This window comes from Dreissena polymorpha, chromosome 5, assembly GCF_020536995.1.
Source record: "Dreissena polymorpha isolate Duluth1 chromosome 5, UMN_Dpol_1.0, whole genome shotgun sequence".
In the NCBI taxonomy this organism is placed as follows: domain Eukaryota; kingdom Metazoa; phylum Mollusca; class Bivalvia; order Myida; family Dreissenidae; genus Dreissena; species Dreissena polymorpha.
In genome coordinates, this window is record NC_068359.1 from 18,047,398 (window position 1) to 18,066,891 (window position 19,494).

Genomic DNA, 19,494 nt, shown 5'->3' on the forward strand with positions numbered 1-19,494 from the left:
TACACGGCACTTTGCGTGCAATCAGATACAGTACAACTAGAAATGGCGCGGCAGAGGCCGACGCGTATCCCCACGCCGCATGTTTGACCCAAGGGCGCCCCAGGGTTGATCATGGGGCCATGCATAGTTGAGATTGACTGTATTGTCATAAGAGAAGTTCAGTATCAATTAGAAGTGAATGGGTGTAAAAATAAAGAAGTTATAGTAAAAGGCAATTTTGGGAGGGTGTGGCCTATGTGGGCGGGGTGCCCCAGGGTTGGTAATGGGGCCATGCATAGTTGAGATTGACCGTATTGTCATAAGAGAGGTTCAGTATCAATTTGAAGTGAATCAGTGTATTAATGAAGAAATTATAGTAAAAGGCAATTTTGGGCGGGTGTGGTCTATGTGGGCGTGGCGCCCCAGGGTTGGCAACGGGGCCATGCATAGTTGAGTTTGACCGTTTTGTCATAAGAGAGGTTCAGTATCAATTTGAAGTGAATCAGTGTAGAAATGAAGAAGTTAATGTAAAATAACCTAAATTTTTTTTATAGTAAATGGATTTTTTTGGTGGGTGTGGCCTATGTGGGCGGGCGCCCCAGGGTTGGGATTGGGGCCATGCATAGTTGAGATTGACCCTAATGTCATAACAAAAGTTCAGTATCAATTTGAAGTGAATCCGTGTAGAAATGAAAAAATTATAGTAAATGGAAATTTTTGGTGGGTGTGGCCTATGTGGGCGGGGCGCCCCAGGGTTGGGAATGGGGCCATGCATGGTTGAGATTGACCGTATTGTCATAGGTGAGGTCCAGTATCAATTTGAAGTGAATCGGTGTAGAAATAAAGAAGTAAATGTAAAATAACCTAAAAAAATGAGTGATAATTTCTGACGCGGCCCCACCCCAACCCCTATAACTTTTGACCCAGGGGTCAGATCAAAATTCCAAATAGTGCACCGTCGCACATATGCTCATAGCTACCATGTGTGTAAATTTCAAGGTTCTAGTGCTTTTAGTGTAGGAGGAGATAGTGGCCAGGACGGACGGACAGACGGACGGACGGACAGACGGACGGACGGACGGCGGAGATCACCACAATATCCCCACCTTTTTTTCAAAAAGCGTGGGGATAATAATTGTTGCAATATTGAAGGAACTAAAATATGAAAATGATACAGGCGTAACAGCGTTTATTACTTTTATTTTATTCAGGAAAATGTCAAAATCATTTGGGAGATGCCCCAATACTTAAATGGAAATTCACTACGAAGCTTTTACGTTGCTGTCTGCGCTACGCAGTTTTTGTTATAAATAAATACACCCGCGCCTATTTTCGCGCTCTTTTTGTCCAAACAAAGACCTGACACGAAAATATCATGGGCATATACATGTATTTATTTCTGGCTACAATTTGTAACAGAACATTAACTGTATACGATGTGCGCACACCACATTATGTTATTTACGCTAATTTGAATACCATTGTCCCGATTGGACACCTATTTCATCAAATCTTTAAATAGAAACATGCCGAAATTTATTTGACATTTTAGAAAAATGTCGGATGTTTGTGTTTATGAGTTTTCTTGAGCACTTTTGTCGTTAATATCAATCAGAATTTGCATTTGAAAATGGACATTTGGAATATACGGGATTATCGGGTAATGGATAGACACGGCCAAATTCGCATGTATACGGTAATCGAAAGAGACGGTAATAAACGCATGTATCGGGGAATCGATAGACTCGGGATTATACGCATCTATCGGGGAAAGGGTTAAATTCGAATGCGGATTTTATAACAGAAAAAACTTTTGAGTCGGCAATTAAAAAACAGCAAACAACAATTTTCAACTATAAATCAGTGCTTTTTTTTTTTACATTTTCTGAGGGGGAAAAATCAGTTTTAGGGGGAACAAAATATACTTTTCAGGCGGGGGACTGCAGCCGAAATTACAGCCCGTGACACCAAACGCAAAGTTTTTTCCCTGCGTCATAAATTCTCAAGCTACACACAGGTGTATACAGCGACGAAAATATCGATACTAAGTTATCTATGCCTCACAGATAATGTGTACCCCACTGTGAGATTGTGCAATTATTATTTACAAGTTGAGTAACCAGAGTTTGGTAACTTATGATAGAAGGTAACTCACCAAATGGGCATTTAACAGAAAAATAGAAGGGCGCTTTATAGGGGGGTCAAATTTTACAGTGGCGCATCGCCCCTCTTTTTATTGCTAGCTGGAGTCCGAGCACTAAATGTTATGTGAATTTTATTTTTTATGCAGAATAAGAAACTCATATTTTTTTCAGACATGGTTTGTATGGTCTGCAAATGAGCGCCATATGGTCTGAAAATCTGGTCTTTACCGTCTGGTTCCTTATCCTTACTTAGCAAGCAATGTGTGTAAATTAATAATTCCTAACTAAGTAAGTTTAGTAACCAATATGTTAAACATGCAAAAACCTCTGACAGTAGCAATAACCACGCACCTGCTATGCAAATTATTGCGCAATCGGTGTTCAGGCAAAAAGTTGACCGAAAAATGTAGGGTGTTTTTAACGCTTCACTACGAGCATGAAAGAAGTAATCCAAATGAAAAATTTGCATATGTGGGAGGAGATATGTCCAAATAAGCAGTATCTGACCTTGCCATGACCGGAAAATAAAAAATCATTGCTCAAAAGTGAAAGTAAAAAATTCGAAGGCCAATATTTTGCAGAAAGAAGGCAGATTCACTTGAAATTTAGCTTTTAATAAATCAATTATTGTGTTTTTTAATAAATTCTAACCATTTGAATCAGGTATATGCGCGTGAAATAATATATATTTATTTATTTCCAACACCACTATTCCTGTGCAGTAGAGTTACTCCCCTTTACGCGGAATTATTACATTGTTGTTACGGTGAATTCGGGAGCGATCTTTTGAGCAGTTTTACGGATATCGGTACGATAAACACAGTATTTGTTTGGCAGGAAGAGAAATCGTCTCATTTGGTATCGATGCAGGTATGAATTCACTTAAATCACCTAAATTATTGTGTTAATTATGTCAAAGAAAATCTGTTCCAGATCGTACCCGCGCCATGTCGTACCGGACTTGTCTTCATTTGTAACAAATGTAAAATATAACTTCTGTGATTGATCATAATCATAAACTTAAAAGCTAAGGTACGTTATTAGTTTTAAGTTGATTATACATTTAGGGAGCATTATAATTCGCACACCATCTCATTATTAGTTTTGTTAACGTGTTAAAACTGCTATAATTAATTTCAGTTCTTATTTCATTTACAATATTAATATACAAAAAATAAATGGATATTATTATATATAAAGGTTAGGTTCTAGAATTAACCTTTGCAAAATTGAGGATGCAATGCTAAGACTCGGTTATTATGTGTCGCAGGTTTTGTGCATACCGGTATTGAAATTCTATTTTATTTACTTGTTATTTTATAGAGAACATGACTGACAAAGATCTATTGGACAGTGATTATGATGGGATTTCACAAATACATGAGCACAGTTACATTGTGGTAAGTAACATTTTAAGCAGTTGCATGTTGAAGACATTGAATTTGATGGTTAACAATTATATCCTGAATTAAAACTTAATTATTTAATAATACAGAATATACACATGCCCCTACTGTAAGAAATAATATTATTGTTGGAAATGTACTTTGTAAGTATGATGACAAAAATATGAATGTGTCTGTTCATTTGCATAGATATCTGACTCTGACGAGACACAACCACCTTCACCTTTTGGTTGACAGGAATATTCCAGTGAAAGATCAGTTGTTCAACAGCCTTTTTGACAAACAGTATGTGTGGCTGCATCTTATTATTAATTTTAATATTACTATTAAAATTAAATTGGAAATTACTTCAGTTGGCAAAGGAATTCCAGTTATTTCATCATATGGCGCTACATTAAAAAGATGACTTAAATGGATGAAATATTAAATGCCCTTACAATTGGCTAATTTTGATCTCAGCATGATTTTTTAGCAAACTTTGAAAAAAGAAACATTGAATCAGTAAAAGCTTGTAGAAAACATTTGCGGTTAAATGTTCTGTTCTTTCAGTTTGTCAGTATCACTTAATTAATATTTGCATGCAGTGCACTATTATATTTCAGCATCTTTGGAGTTCCTTTCATGAAGAAAACAAGCTCTTAATTAATGTATCGACAATGATTTACTAAATCCAAGAAGTTGTTTAAAGATATTGAGCTGTTACATACATTCGCCTATTATGAGTTCGAAACTTCTTACAGTAATTATTATAATATTTTTTTAATTATTTTATTATATGTTTATCTTTTTTTGAATAGGTGTGTGTTAAACTATTCTAACAAATAGTGTTTCTGTTTCATCTTACAAAAGTATATAAGATTTAATTTAGCAATGCATTGTCGATCTTTTAGAATTCCTGGTGCTGCCATTCCTAATCAACCGACATATCAGAATTTTGGATAAGAATTCAGATTACTGGCTGCATATTCAACCGTAAGTGTTTTTCCTGTTCAATTTAACTGCTAATTCATAAATAAAACTTTGTTTAAGAGAAATAATATTACTTAGAAAATGTTCTTAAATACCAGGTTGTATCACATTTGTATTGGGTGGGTGGGGCAGTTGTACATGTTTTGGATAATGTTTTTTTTTTAAATACTAACCAAATAAGTTTTTGTTTTTTGAACATTTATTCTTGTTTTGTTGTACATTATTTCAACTGTGATATTGAATCACATGCACATTTGCAATTTAGAAAAATCAACTTTGTATTGTCTATTTCAGGAATTTTTGGGTCCTGGGTTGGTGGGGGGTAACGTGTTTCAGACCAGAATCCTGCCGGACCATCCAATTGCAAGGACATCTAACATAGCTGAAATGTATCTGTAATGAATTATTAAAAGTTTGGATAAAAAATGTGTTCTTAAATCATTATTTTAAACAAATTATACACCCAGGTTGACTATTTTGAAAAAATGAAAAATGACAATTTTTACACATGGGATTTTTCAATGTTTCCGCATTCACTAACATTACTTTAGACAATGTAAGATAGACAAACCATACATATTTGGAAATGGTTTACTAATATCTATCAGAAAATGTATAATTTTACTGGGTTTATGTCAATTTTCAAAATCAGTGGTTATTGCTACTGACAGGCTCTGTCATGATATTGATAACTATCAAGTCACTTATGATTTCACTCCTAATGATTCCAATTACAAAGTTAAGTCTGCAGACATATAAGTTGCAATTTGATTGCTTTTAGCTATTTTGCAATCGTGTCTGTTCAACACTGGCCACTTTCACATGAGTATGAATCAGACATCTTGTAGTGTAACCTAAAAATCAATCATGCCTGAATAAATAATTATTCATATAAGAGTTGACAACGCTGTCAGTAGCTAACAAACTGTTCACAGTTTATTCCAGTGTATTTCTATAAAACATAAATTGTATATATATTTTTTAAGCAATTTTAAATTCAAAATCGCTGTTTAAGTCTAACTGTGAAATTTTAAACTATGCAAGAGCGCAGTGCCCGTTACACTTCCGCGGTCATCCTATTATTTTCCAATGAAATACAAAATATCAGTGGCAATTATTGCTCTCGGTATGTTAAGTCATACAAATCAAGATGTATTCTTCAAATATATACTTACATTCTAAATGAGAAAGTATTTTTTCCGAAGAAAAACAAATCGTTGTCAGAACTGTTTATGAATTACAAAATGGCCACCGAAATCGACATCCGGGAGTTTGCGAAACGACCTGTGTATTGTGCGGACATTAGTTCTCTTACGGGTTGAATTAAAGATTTAAGATACTCTAGATAGCAGTAGCCCAAATAATGTGCATCGGTAACATTGGATATTGGGATTGCGCAAACCCAACTGAGCGATTGACAGAGAAAATACAAAATCACTGTACATTTATGTTGTCGATAGTTCGCATATATAAATGTGATTGAAAACAGAAACATAATTATATTAATTTAAGTAAGACTGTTTTCCTGATTATAAGTGTGCCGATGGGTTACTATTTTTCAAAATATCGTTAAAGTACGTACCACATACAGAGGATTTTTTTCAAGCATATACATTGATTTGTTGTACTTACTCCCAATATTTTTCGTTTGCGTGCTGCTCTAGTATGTATTATAATTATATTTTAATATTTTAGTTGTATACATACTATAGCTTCTTAAACAATTTTAGTTAAGTTAAGTACTTTCATCTTGACGAGGCTTGTCCGCGCATGATGTAAGCAATAATGCATATTTTCATGGTTACTGATAGCTATGGTATTGTGCTTTTGTTTGGATGGATGGGAAAACCCCGAAGGAGACCTCACCTGTTCAGTATGACGACAACCCACTTTTTTGTATTCGCATGCCATTCGCCTATTGTTGAAATTGAATCCGGGTCACTCCCATCGACTCATTAATTTATTTTTTCAAATTTTGTCAGCTTTTGAAATAAAGCTGATACAGATTTTCAATTCAAATGGACTGCACGAAACGTGTGTACACAGGGACCTATACAAACATGTTTGTATAGGTCCCTGGTGTACATTAAAAAATCTTTGCACACAGAAATCATTTGTAATATTCGGTTTAACATTTGTATATAAATTAAGGCCGATTTTAAAAGTTGTCGGCAGACAATCTGTTTAATTCTGTGACTGCTCTTATATGATGAAGACTGACACTAGCTATGTGTATTGCAATATTGCACAACCAAACACTCCTTTTCTAATTGATATGTTCACCGAAACACGTAAGTAATAGGGTCAAAAGTATATTAATGTGTGCGTAAATGTACAAAGTATTATATAATTATTTTTAGCTACAGCTACGCTCATGATCAGAGCAAACTTGTAGATCTATCCATACTGCTTTGCAATCCCACCTGCCTTTTAATATGTTAAACCTTCTTTTAATGAATTGATTGCTTAAATCATGCAGCTTACATGTTTTATAAATTACATGTATAAATGACATGTTTTTCATTTATAAATTACGCATTGAATGGGGAAATCACCCAAGTTTTGTATGCCTGGTTTAGCAAGACGTTATACAAATGTACGAAATCAGAAGAATGCGTAAAACTATAATTCTATTTGGACTCGAAATGCTAAAAAATAATTGTTGAAAGAATCCTTAGGATTTAACGGAACATGGAAATGTAAGCCATATGTTTAGGTTTAGACTTTTCATGTGTGTAAGTTTCTTACAACTGCGTCACAGTTGTTTTTGTCAAGCTTCTTCGATTTGCTTATTGACGTCATCAATCCGATGACATAATATCTAGGCTAATTTTTGCTCTTCATGTGCAATGGAGACATATAATATGTGAGTATATAACAGTTTTTCACGGTTTTCCAAATATATACGTCAATATATGACGGCTTATTTACAAGATCATGAATTGAAATGAAAAATCTGAAATGGATAATACCTAAGATCTAATTATTCAAATTTGTCAAGCAGAGAGTAATAAAATAAACAACATAATGGTTAACATTTCTCAAATACACAAAACACAAATCACAGAAAAAATATTCTCCACACAAAAAATGTGCATGTGTAATATGTGGGAATATTCTAGTTTTTGAATATTTTGAGGGTTGAATTTTTTTTATGGGAAACACCACGCGCGAACAAAAAACTAGTGACGTCACGTCAAGAAAAGCGCTAGCCACCGTCTTGAAAAATCAAAACATATTCGATATTTGCTCATCTCCACTATAGAAATGGTATGATCATTTATGTTAACTTAACACCTTTTTCACAACGGTGGATTTTTTGTTGTTATGTTTTTTTTGTTTTTTTTTCTTCTTTTTTTTTCTCTTCACAAAATACGGAAATATGGATGTCTTAACATGTTGACATATTAGTTGTAAATATATGTGTTTAGACGATGTACTATGTGCAAGTCTTGAATAAAAAAGTCTGTCTGTCTGTCTGTCTGTCTGTCTTGTTACGCAGAACAGAACACCGTTACGGGTTGATTTTATAAATAAAGATGAAATTATTGTGCTTAAATATCCTCAATACGAAGTACAAATGCCTTCGATCAAGAAAACTTGACGGTACTTTACAGAAGATAATATTATTGGTGAACACACACCTTCTCTCTTTACTGGGAGATAGGATTTTTTTTAATATAAATATTCAGGTTATGTGCTTAAAATAAGACCTCATAAAATTTTTATAATAACATAGAATGTATTCTAAGCTATGCTTATACGATGGTGACATTATGCGTTTCGCTATATATATATTTTTACAGGAAAAGGACTACAGCACCATGTCATCAGAGATGGTAAAGGGCATTTCGATAATATTGCCGCTGACTATTTCCCATTTTGAAACAAGATAATAAAAACCTGATTCGTTGTTAAGCATGCATAGGGGATGGGGGAGCATCTGTTGGTGCCTGAACATTTTTGAAAATGTATAAACAATTTCTAAAATAAGCCAAATGCCGACACCTCCTGTGGTGTTCCAAAAAGTTTATTCCTAATTGGTTAATAGGTTGATCCGCGTCTCAACAACATTGGAATAACACATTTTCTGCCACTTCCATATTCACGATAATGCCTTTACACAATTAAATTACTTCATTTAAGTAACAGAGCAATCAGGGATAGAAACTTACTTTTTATACCATGTTCATGCCGTGAATTGTGTATCTTGTACTTTATTTAAATAAAATTATATATAATTTAACAACACAATTTCTGACATTGTCAATACAGTATGTCCTATAATGGGCGACCGGCGTGAATTGAGTTTATTTTCTAGGCATTGATAAATGAATATTATTAAAATTATAATTGATCCACAGTCGCTCTTTTTTATCTAAATGTTAACTGTAGTGAATTGTTTTATGGTTTAAAAAGCAAGTTACCAAACTTTGAAATTGAGTTGGCTATACCAGAAATATTAAAATACATGCGAGAACTATGGTTACCATGATAAATGCAAACTAATTTGATATTCCCACTCATTTCATCATGAGAAACCATTGAGGTGTCGCAATTTTTGTATGGAATGAGTAATATAATGACATAATGACCATTGGAGCTAATTACTATCGCATCAGTTTTCAACTCTTAACATGCTTTTGATATTTAATGTACTCGTCTACGCTTTATTACAAAGATAAGTGTACCCAGTGCATCAACTAATAACAATTAATAAACAAATGAGTTCAAACTTGTTTTTCTACATAAAAAATGGCAAACACGTTCACTCATTTTACTTAATCATAGTTCATTTATACAAATAAATTCATTAATTTTACACAAACGTTTTGCACTATACATTACGCGCTGACATTAATATTGCAATCAATTTATAAAAGACGCTCCGATTCATTAATTTCTTAATCTTTTTACATAATCATTTACCACGTTTATGTACACGATATTTAATTGGGGCCGGTTTTGAATCACTAAATTTGGTGTTGCCTGCAAAATTGTCGCTAAAGATTTTGACCGATCCATAAACATCTGCCGACACACGCAAGTCAACACACGCGATGTCAGCATCACTGTAGAACATGGAAACAATAGACTGATTAACCCATTTATGCCTAGTGAACTCTCCCATTCTTCTAAATTGGATCAATTTATTTCCAAAATTAGGGATGTCTAGTACACTTATTTCTATATTTAGAATATTTCTTACAGAAATTTCTTCAAGCAAACAGCGCAGACCCTGATGAGACGCCGCTTCATGCGGCGTCTCATCTGGGTCTACGCTGTTTGCCAAGGCCTTTTTTACTAGACGCTAGGCATAAATGGGTTAAAGATGTTTTTCCACAAGATGTATGGCCATTTTGTCATCCATCTTCAGATCGAGATATGCAATTCGTCTAGAGTTGCCTGCTACCTACTGATACAACAGTATCGTACCACTTTCCCAATCTCCACGCAGTGTTGTCGTTCCATGCTCTCACATACAATCTCCGTCATCACAAGAAATCATAACCATGATTTTTTTGGTTAAGTATTTCAATATAAAAAGTAGTATAATTTCTTTAAATATTTTGAAAATAGTGTCTAAGTTAAGGTTCATAATACAAAAATAAATTACATACATTGAAAAAAGTAAAAATAACAACGGGGAAATTATTGTTCTACATGGCTCGGCTATCATCACGTGGTTGGTTATTACGTAAGGGATTTGGTCGAGCTACTCTGGTTCCAGTTGAATCTCTGCGCGCGGTTGCCACTTTCCATCAAACTCCTCGTACATCGGATATGAATTAACGGTAACCACGGCATTCGGACGAAAAATCATTCAATATCGTTTTCTTTCTTAATGCAAAACAGTGCATTAGTCTACCTAATTGAACTTGTTATATATATTCTGCATTTAAACATGAAAGTCAGAATAGACATAAATAAGAGGCTTATTAATAACATTACTACAAAAAACTAATAGTTAAAATAATCATTATCACGTGGCGATCATCATATTGACGACCGTGATTTGAGATTGGAACAAGTCAGACATTGTTGTGCTCAGTTTGACTTTGCAGCGTAAATAAAAATTGAAAGGACCGGATAAAATCCTAGGCCAAACGCGTGTTTGTATAAACAACAAACGGCGGATACATTTTTTCGTCAGCGAAGCTCAAATACCAATGTTGCATTCGATACGCCTTTAAAATATCGCATAATACACAAAACGGAATATGCTATAAAGGAATGTCTTCAGTGGGATTTATGTGTAAAGTCTCTATCATAGCCACATTTAAATAAGAAATCTAACATCATGCATACAAACTATTAATTTCGTCATACACATGTGAAAGATTCATCGATTTATTTAAGCTTTTTTATCATCGTTATGGCTGCAGTAATGAGTCGCATTTGTTATGAATACACACACTCATAAGTTAGTTTAAACCAATTTGTTTGAGGTCGTCTGCATTAAAAGTCGAAACCATATTGAAACGCTCTCGATTCTCTTTCCTGTGTAGAACAAGTACATGGTGTTTAAGGGGAAAATCCAAAGAACTTTCTCACCATGGGGATCAAACCCGCCACGTCACCGTCGCTAGGTTGGCACCATACCAACTACTACACGGCGACTCCAATTCTACCAATTGTACTCAAAATGCAGAGAACTGCGCTTTTAACATTTCGTTTTAATTATCATTTGAGCAATCACCATTGTGCTTAAAATTGGGGACTCACATAGACGTTTTTCAGTTTAAAATGAAGTTTGTGTACACTTATGTTATTATGAGTAGCATTGTCTTTCTTCATTTGCAATAAAGAGAAGTAATGAAGAGAAAAATAACACTAACAAAAACAAGCCAAATAAACATTCAATACTAGCATGTTCATTTCCATGTATTTGAGATCTGGATATATCACCGGTATAAAACTATTTAATACACTCGAATAACGAGTTATATAAAATAAAATAAGGGAAATAAATCATGAAAACCAACGCAAATAAGTCATGAAAATTATAATATTCAATATGCAGCATTTTATTTCATTTCTTCTCATAAGAGCCGCATTATTAGAAATAACTCAGCTGAGGAAAAATAAAATAAGAATATTTTGATAACATTCCGACGATAAAAGATCACAACTGTTACCAAAACTGAATGAAACTATCTTGTGATAGTTTATCTGTGATTTTCAGGTGATTGCATAGAAAAACATGTAACTAGCAATAATTCATTTATTGTATGCCTATCAACACACAAAAGAAGCGAAGGGTTCGCACTCATTTTCACCGACGAGCACACACACATCACCCAACTCACCGGACACAGCCGTACAGCGATTGATGTGCAAGAACAAAACCTGTTGAATTATAACTACATTCATCCTTCGAAAACCACGGGGCGTACACACATTTCTTGTGTTAATTCGAAAATGCTTTTTTTGTTGTATTTTAAACACAAATGTTTCAAGTTCAATGTAAAATTACTCGCATTGACACATATGTTACCATTAGATATTTAACAATGACAAGTGCACGGATCTAAAAACTAACCAGTGGTATGGAACACAAAATTAAAGCATACGTAACAATACCAACATTATGAAAATACACAATGGCATATAGTCATTTGATTCAAAATTCGTGGACTGCATGTCTTAATTGTTTTCAACGACAAGCTTTAATCCTGTTCAATGTTTAATTTTGGGATGCATATATTCACCTCCACTTTGCAGGCAACCAGTCGAGCCCTGCTGAGGTTTACCTTTTCTTTCTTTTTAAAAATTTATTCTCGATTTTTAACTGGAGCTTTATATATCCAATGTTAACATTTATCAATTTAAAGCATTTAATAACAAACTTCAAAACATGCCAAATTCTTTGAAAAAGTCCCTTTAAAAAGAAGATACTTAGCTTGATTAATGACCAAGCTTTCTAAAGTGGTCACTTATATAGCGTAATCTATACACTGCAAAACAAGAATGCACAACCTAATTTAGAAATTTAAAAAATGCGTCTAAACATTGCTATACAATGCACAATCGTATGCTGAATGCCAAAATAATATGTCTAAGCAATGCCATATAATGCACAACAAGAATGCACAACCTAATTCTTAATTTCAAAATAGTGTTTCTAAACAAAATAATTTAATCCTTTGATTTGCGTCTCATAGGTTTCATCTCCTCCTCGTCGCGTTGCACGGCAAGACCTCCGGATCTTGATGCCCTTCCAAAGGCGATGGATTGCGCAATCTCATCGAAGGTCTTGTTCTTGGTTTCGGGCACGAATATGACAATAAAGATGATCGCAATGACGAGGATGACTATGAAGATGAGGTACGTATACGCACCGATACCTTTCTGTTAATGTTAAAAAGACATGTTATTAACCTAAGTACGTACATTCCTAAGCGCACATATAATGCAAGAAGGAGGAAGTCTTGCCATATCCATTTTCGAACTCGGCCGATATTTCATTTTAACAAATATTCTGATCAAATTTAAAGATTGGGTTAGACATGCTACATTAAGATTGCTACCAATTTAAAGGCTTTACTGTAGCCATAAAAGCAAAACTGCCCTGTCCCTTTTGTTAACACAGTTTCAATTTAGCCATAAAAGAAAGTGACAAATGACCCGCTCTTGACTTGAATCGTGTTTGAGCAAATAAAAATATATCGTAAGTACACTAGTTCTGAGTACATTTTATGATGCTTTGTCTGAACATTTTACTTGAAGTTTGTTAGGAATTTTAAAGTTTCATTATGGTCCTATCAGACAAATTACTCTCCCCCCCGCCTCTTGGGGGCATTGTCTTGTCTTTAACATTGTGTCGATGATTTGGAATAAAAAAAAAATGTATTTGGTTAAATCGAATCAAGCGTTTAAACCAACGAATTCTTACCTGAATGAAACGGAATGTCAACATGAGGATGAAGTTGCACACCCAGTTAAATGCCAAGGACAAGCTCATAGCAGCCGCTCGAGGAGCTTGTCGAAAGATCTCACCGCCTATTAGGAACGGAATTGGGCCTGAAATACGGAATATGACATCATCTTGTAAGAGTGCGAATTCGGAAATAAGAGAATATTTCACCAAGAGAAAATGAAAAAAATTTGCCTTGACAGTGTATATAACATCACATAACAAAGAGTGGGAAATTGGCCTTAAATGGAATATGATATCAAATAACTTTACCGGAGTAGTTGGATTTGGACTTCAAAGACAAACTGACATTAACAATCAATATTGAGATTTCGAATCTTAAAGAAAACACGACATCCACAAGCAAGCGTGGGATTGAGGCCAAAAAGAGAGCATAACGTGAACAAGTAAGAGCGATATTTGGGCCTAAAGGAGAACATGGCATACACAAGCAATAGTGACATTTGATTTCAATACAGAATACTTGTACGACTTATTGTGGCTTAAAAGTGAAGGACAAAACATTATACTACTTACCCAGTCCTAGTGCAAATCCGATCACATACGTGTGTACAACTATGATGCATACGATGGCCAGCGTCATCTTTTGCTCCTTTAGATTGTGAAAAAACAGACGAAATGTGTATTAATTAACGTTTTGAGTTGATCACATTTTATGATACGATAAAACAGCTTAGGACAATGATAATTATTATGCATGTGATACTGTATATATATATATTTGTGTGATGTTTTCGAATCAATATGTTATGTATTAAATGGCATAAACATACGGTGGCTTGTGAGTGGCAAAATATGTATACACGTAATGCTTTTATTTACGAGTCAACAGTATTGTGCGTTTTTCATCCATTTATGGCATACAAACACATTCATAAATTAACAAACATGCTATATATGTCTATATTATTATGTTGTACATAAAGGAATAATGACAACAAACGCTCCTTACCTATCAGTTCAAGTATGTTGCCATATACATATATAAAAACAAATGTTATGTACCGAAAAAGCGTCTAACTGGAGCAGGTTGAGACAAACTGTCAGCACTATGAAGGATACCACCATGACTCCCATTGGGAATATTAGCAGCGGACGTCGCCCAAGCTTCTCCATCAATGGTACCTGTACAGATATCAACATATAATTAACCGAGCTAATAAAGCAGATCTTGATTCGACGGATGATTTTAATGCACCAAATAAAGAATTTAACAGGTTTGCATCATGAGGTATGATCATATAAAAGAGGATGATGACATTTTATGAACTGTTTGATCATCGCTTCAAAGTAAGTGAAGCGTTCACACGTAAAGTCCTTCACTATCGATATGTGTATTGATGTAAGTTGCTGGACAATTTATACTGGTTTCTGTTTTTTTACACATTGCCCGAGTGAACACTTGATATGAGTGTGCCTGAATACCAACCGCAAAGATAGAACTTATGACGTTTATAGCTCCCTGGCCCACAATCACGTATGGAATCGTTGCAGAGGGAACGTTGGCTTGGGAAAAAATGAAACTTGAGTAGGACATCGCCTAAAACATAACACTCGATAAAGTAACATTACAATTGAAAATAATGAACTTAAGCACAGATCAAAAGACACCAATCACACAAATTGAATAACATATTGATAGAATAATAATTGGATTAACGAAATAAATGTTAACTCGATCACTTGTTGACAAATTCTATTGCGTGGACGCCTTTTTGTAGAGAAAAAAACACTTTGAAACGCTACACAAATTTGTTCTAGACAACGTCTATACTTATCAGACAATGCTTACAAATATAAAACAATACAAACATCCGTATGCATCAGCTAGTGTGAACTGTAAACAGACCACAAAGTGCTAATATCACTTCATAACAGCACAACGTATAAAACACGAAAAATGACAGCAAATCAACATGAATAAACATCAGCATTTCGCCATAGAATATCAATAAGGCTACTGATTCCCGTCCTACAAGATTGCATTTGAAATAGGATGCGACCATTTCGTCTTACGGCATTGATTCCGGACCACTGCTGCGCCACTTGCAGAAAGCACGCGATGATGACCGGTAGTTTCAGGTCTGGTGTCGTCAACAGCTCCTTCAGTGAGAAGTTCTTTACCGCACTCGCCTTACGTGCTTCAATACGCATCTCCTCCATTTCATCATTGATGAAGTCGTGGCCACGTAATTTCTTCAGTGCTTAATAAATCAATAAATAATTGTCGATGTGTCGCTATTTATCCGGCAGTTTCATGCGTAGGATAGCACGACAATTAAGAAATACTTCATGGTTGATCCTTGTGTATTCACAAATAACGAAACTAAAATTGCATGAGTGAAGTGGCTTATATGACGGCCTGCTATCACTTTGATGGCGCTTACACGATCTCTTTAATCTGAAGCCATGTACCAGTTCTTCCCTTAATTCGGACTCAAGACTCTATATAAAGATAAGGCTTTCGATAAAATCGAAAGTATAAAAAGCGTACACAATAAGAATAAGATCATTAAGCAGGGGCCTAAATGATAATCAAGATCATTTTGAATGACGAAATTAAAGAGTATTTTTTCATAAATCTTTGCCTTTTTTTGTGTAAAAACATTTTAATCCATAAATTCTTGTATTGGGTTTCAGGAAAAATTGTCATTGGTTGTCATAACCAAGGGTATTGCTAGTGTGTCTAATACTCTTTGTGTAAATAAAAAAAAGCGGTAAACCTTGTCTGGCCCCTGCTTCGTCGTTCTTCTTTATGAGCAGGAATCTGGGGCTCTCCGGACAAAACGGGAAAAATATCAGACAGATAATGGAAGGTACAGCGTTAAATGCAAACACGATTGGCCATGTGCTCCAACGTCCTGAAACAGATTATAGATAATATAAACTAGGTGTAAGCATAATGGGTATGTCGCAGGTAGCCAATATGCTGGCTATGTGTGTAAAAGGAGAAAACTTGTTTGGCTGATTTCGTGCCAATTTAGGCCATATAATAAGAATAATAAATTTTAAAAGCGTTGCTTGATATTATGGAATCTGTCATGTACATATAACACATTTAGATGTTTCAAACATATAGTCAATACGTTTCAAAAACAAAATATAAATTTAGGCCGCAAAAAATGATTGCATAATTGTCGAATTTGACGCAACTAAAATTCATAAAATTAAATATAAATAGTTTATGCCCGCACCTGTCTATTTTCCCGGCACGTGCAATTTTCAAATTAAGTTCCGTTGTTTTTCGATTCAATTTGGTTAAAACGACTGTTTACTTTTAATATTTTTACAATAATAAACAATAGTCAATTAAATCATTATATTCACGTGAAAGTCCTAACTTTGCTTCAAACAAACATAAACAACAACTATGTTGTGCGATTTGCGAGAGACGCATATATTGTGGCGACATGTTCACAGAGATTCAATACAAACTTGCTTTAAATAAAGCAGGTACAAAACTTCTAATCTATACTAACAAGTATAATTCATGCACATATTTGTATTCTGTGCATAAGTGTATGCTCAGGTAAAATCTGTAGTAATTTTTAAGTAAATTTTGCCTGGTTCAAATTTAAAATAACTTTCCAAAATTGAACCTCATTACCATCAAGTACTTTTCTTTTTCGATTTACTACAGATTAAACATTATATTCATCACAAGAATGCTAGTCGCCCACGAACAACTCACATTACTTTTCTCTGGTGGGAACACCCAACTAAGGAAGAAACGTGTGAACCGTAGCCATGCACTTAGTACATTCTTCAGAATATAGGAATGACGGCCTTTATCATAGCATATTCGTAAAAATTTTTTTTAATCGTATGCATAAATATACACACATAATCTTGTATACAACAACAACATGAATTTTAATTTGATGTTGCCACGTAGACGCCTTCGCTAGAACTGAAATCGAACGCTATTTATTTCTATAAATAGACATGCACAAACAAACTTGCAAAACCGGTTTGTTTTCTCATGTCCGTCCGGACAAAAGTACTCCGCTATACGATGTAACGCGGAGTTCTAATAATTATTGGCAATATACAAAGCTATGAATGCGTTTGGCAAATATTTTTCATCTTGACAAAATATTTATTCCATCTTTACGCTGGAAAGGTTGGAATAATCACTATAGTATTTTTATTATTTCCATTTAGTTTGTGGGACAAAGCCATCGAACATCTAATCAATTTTTTTGTCCTTAGTACCAACAAAATAGTTGGTTTACTCGAATGTCATTATTTACATATCAATGACATGGCATCGGCATAAAATTGACTGCATCTTAGAAACTATTATAAATCATGTTTGGGAAACGCACTCATTAAACACGCTTTGTATTATACAATATAATACTGGCGAGTATTCGATAAAACAGATTTTAAATACACTTACCAGCTAACTCTGGAAGGCCAAGGACCATTGAAAACAAGATGCCGACGGTGATAAACAGCTGGTGACATGTGCCTACCGCTCCTCTGATTTTTGTGGGTGCTATCTCTGCCAGGTAGAGAGCCGCGAGGCTGATGTTAATACCTGTGGAGAACGCCAAGGTATGGGTTTTTCACCAATTCAATTATTTGGACAAACAGTTACACACCGGGCCGTATCCGAAAGACCTCGATTTTATCCAGAAAGTTTCGAATTATATGGAAAACTGATTATTTGTATTTAAAAATGCACCACTAGCAGTATCCACAAAACATCTTATTCATCTGACAATTGATTAGGTGTAATTAAAACTGCACCGCGAGCTGTATCCTAAAAGCCTCTAATTCATTGGATATATTGATATTTGTAATTCATAATCCACAGAGCGTCTTATCTAATAGAAAAACAAGGAAAGGTTTTGTTTTGAAATCAAAATTGATTCAGGGCCATTTCAACACAGATCTTACGAACCTTTTAGCTTGAGTCATATTCCAAACAAAACAATCAAATTATTATTTAATAATGAAAATCATCAATCTATACAATACGATAAATGGTGTCTGCGTAAATTAATCTTATACTAATTTAAGTTAAAATGAACAAGCACTATGCTATTGTTTTTTCAAAGAAATTAATTTAAAGAACTATCACAAAAGATTTTGATGTGGATTAGTGCATTGGGCGCAACAACAGTAAACACTCCTCCAATCGGTCTCACACCAAAAGGAAACTGCAAGCACTGCGACCACACTTTTTGCTCTTTTGGAAAAACAAGTTGAGTCAACTTGTCAAGGGAAGTATGTGTTATCTTATGACGGAGATAACAACATTACTTCATATACAAGTGTATAATTATTGTTTAATCGATTTATGCCTAGCGTCTAGAAAAAAGGCCTTGGCAAACAGCGTAGACTCAGATGAGACGCCACATAATGCGACGTCTCATCAGGGTCTGCGCTGTTTGCTTAAAGGAATTTCTGTAAGAAATATTTTAAATATAGAAATAAATATACTAGACATCCCTAACTTTGGAAATAAATTGATCCAATTTAGATGGATGGGAGAGTCCACTCGGCATAAATGGGTTAAGAGCCTGAGACATCACTGTGGCCATTACTTTGCATACTGTATTCAACTGAAGTTTGCAATCATGGTCTCAGGAAAATCTAAGTAGAAGTCCACATGAGGTTAATGAAGGGGAATAGTGCAATCTCTGACATGCCTTTTGCCTTAAAACTACGTTCGTTAACGCCAATCATCAAAATCTTAGCAGATAGTTGATTATAAATTAATATATCCGTTGAAAGAAATCGACCCGTTTGTAGCTTTCATAACAATTAGTATATTTAAAGATGGAATATAAATTACTAAACTAGAACATAGTGACATAAAAGATGGAGCTGAGATTTTTTTTAATTATCCTTTAATTCATCAGTGTAGCAACATTTAAACTTCGTCGAACCCTGTCGATTGATAGCACACACCAACATTCACTGTACACTGTTTACATGGTATACATTTGCTAGGGGCTAATTATATTCGTTAAGTGCATCATTATATCCGTTTGTATTCGTGTAATAACAAGACACACGAAGCTGCACGATAAACTCATCCACACTA

At 34.6% G+C, this 19,494-nt stretch overlaps 2 protein-coding genes and 1 long non-coding RNA gene across 9 annotated transcripts in view; 1 reads left to right on the plus strand and 2 right to left on the minus strand.

Moving 5' to 3' along the window:
* Positions 1 to 5,785, minus strand: part of LOC127882261 (vesicle-associated membrane protein 3-like) — a 43,825-nt gene extending 38,040 nt beyond the window's left edge. Inside the window, exon 1 of one of the 2 annotated variants that reach the window (XM_052430822.1) lies at positions 5,674 to 5,785. In XM_052430822.1, coding sequence (XP_052286782.1) covers positions 5,674 to 5,675 — 2 coding nt within the window. In that variant the 5' untranslated portion in view covers positions 5,676 to 5,785. The remainder of the gene's footprint in view (positions 1 to 5,673) is intronic. The other variant, XM_052430821.1, reaches the window with a different exon arrangement.
* LOC127882264 (uncharacterized) lies at positions 2,458 to 5,164 on the plus strand. The gene is made up of 5 exons (XR_008050463.1): positions 2,458 to 2,993; positions 3,447 to 3,523; positions 3,719 to 3,814; positions 4,420 to 4,501; positions 4,793 to 5,164. It is a non-coding gene; the product is annotated as an uncharacterized LOC127882264 (long non-coding RNA).
* Positions 5,786 to 11,489: 5,704 nt separating the features above from the next.
* Positions 11,490 to 19,494, minus strand: part of LOC127882256 (solute carrier family 2, facilitated glucose transporter member 1-like) — a 21,336-nt gene continuing 13,331 nt past the window's right edge. For all 6 annotated transcript variants that reach the window (XM_052430813.1, XM_052430812.1, XM_052430815.1 and 3 more), the window contains exons 6-13: positions 17,839 to 17,979; positions 16,160 to 16,297; positions 15,453 to 15,640; positions 14,866 to 14,976; positions 14,442 to 14,561; positions 13,953 to 14,028; positions 13,395 to 13,522; positions 11,490 to 12,850 (exon numbers count right to left, since the gene is read on the minus strand). In XM_052430813.1, the coding sequence (XP_052286773.1) occupies positions 12,638 to 12,850; positions 13,395 to 13,522; positions 13,953 to 14,028; positions 14,442 to 14,561; positions 14,866 to 14,976; positions 15,453 to 15,640; positions 16,160 to 16,297; positions 17,839 to 17,979 (1,115 nt within the window). In that variant the 3' untranslated portion in view covers positions 11,490 to 12,637. The remainder of the gene's footprint in view (positions 12,851 to 13,394; positions 13,523 to 13,952; positions 14,029 to 14,441; positions 14,562 to 14,865; positions 14,977 to 15,452; positions 15,641 to 16,159; positions 16,298 to 17,838; positions 17,980 to 19,494) is intronic.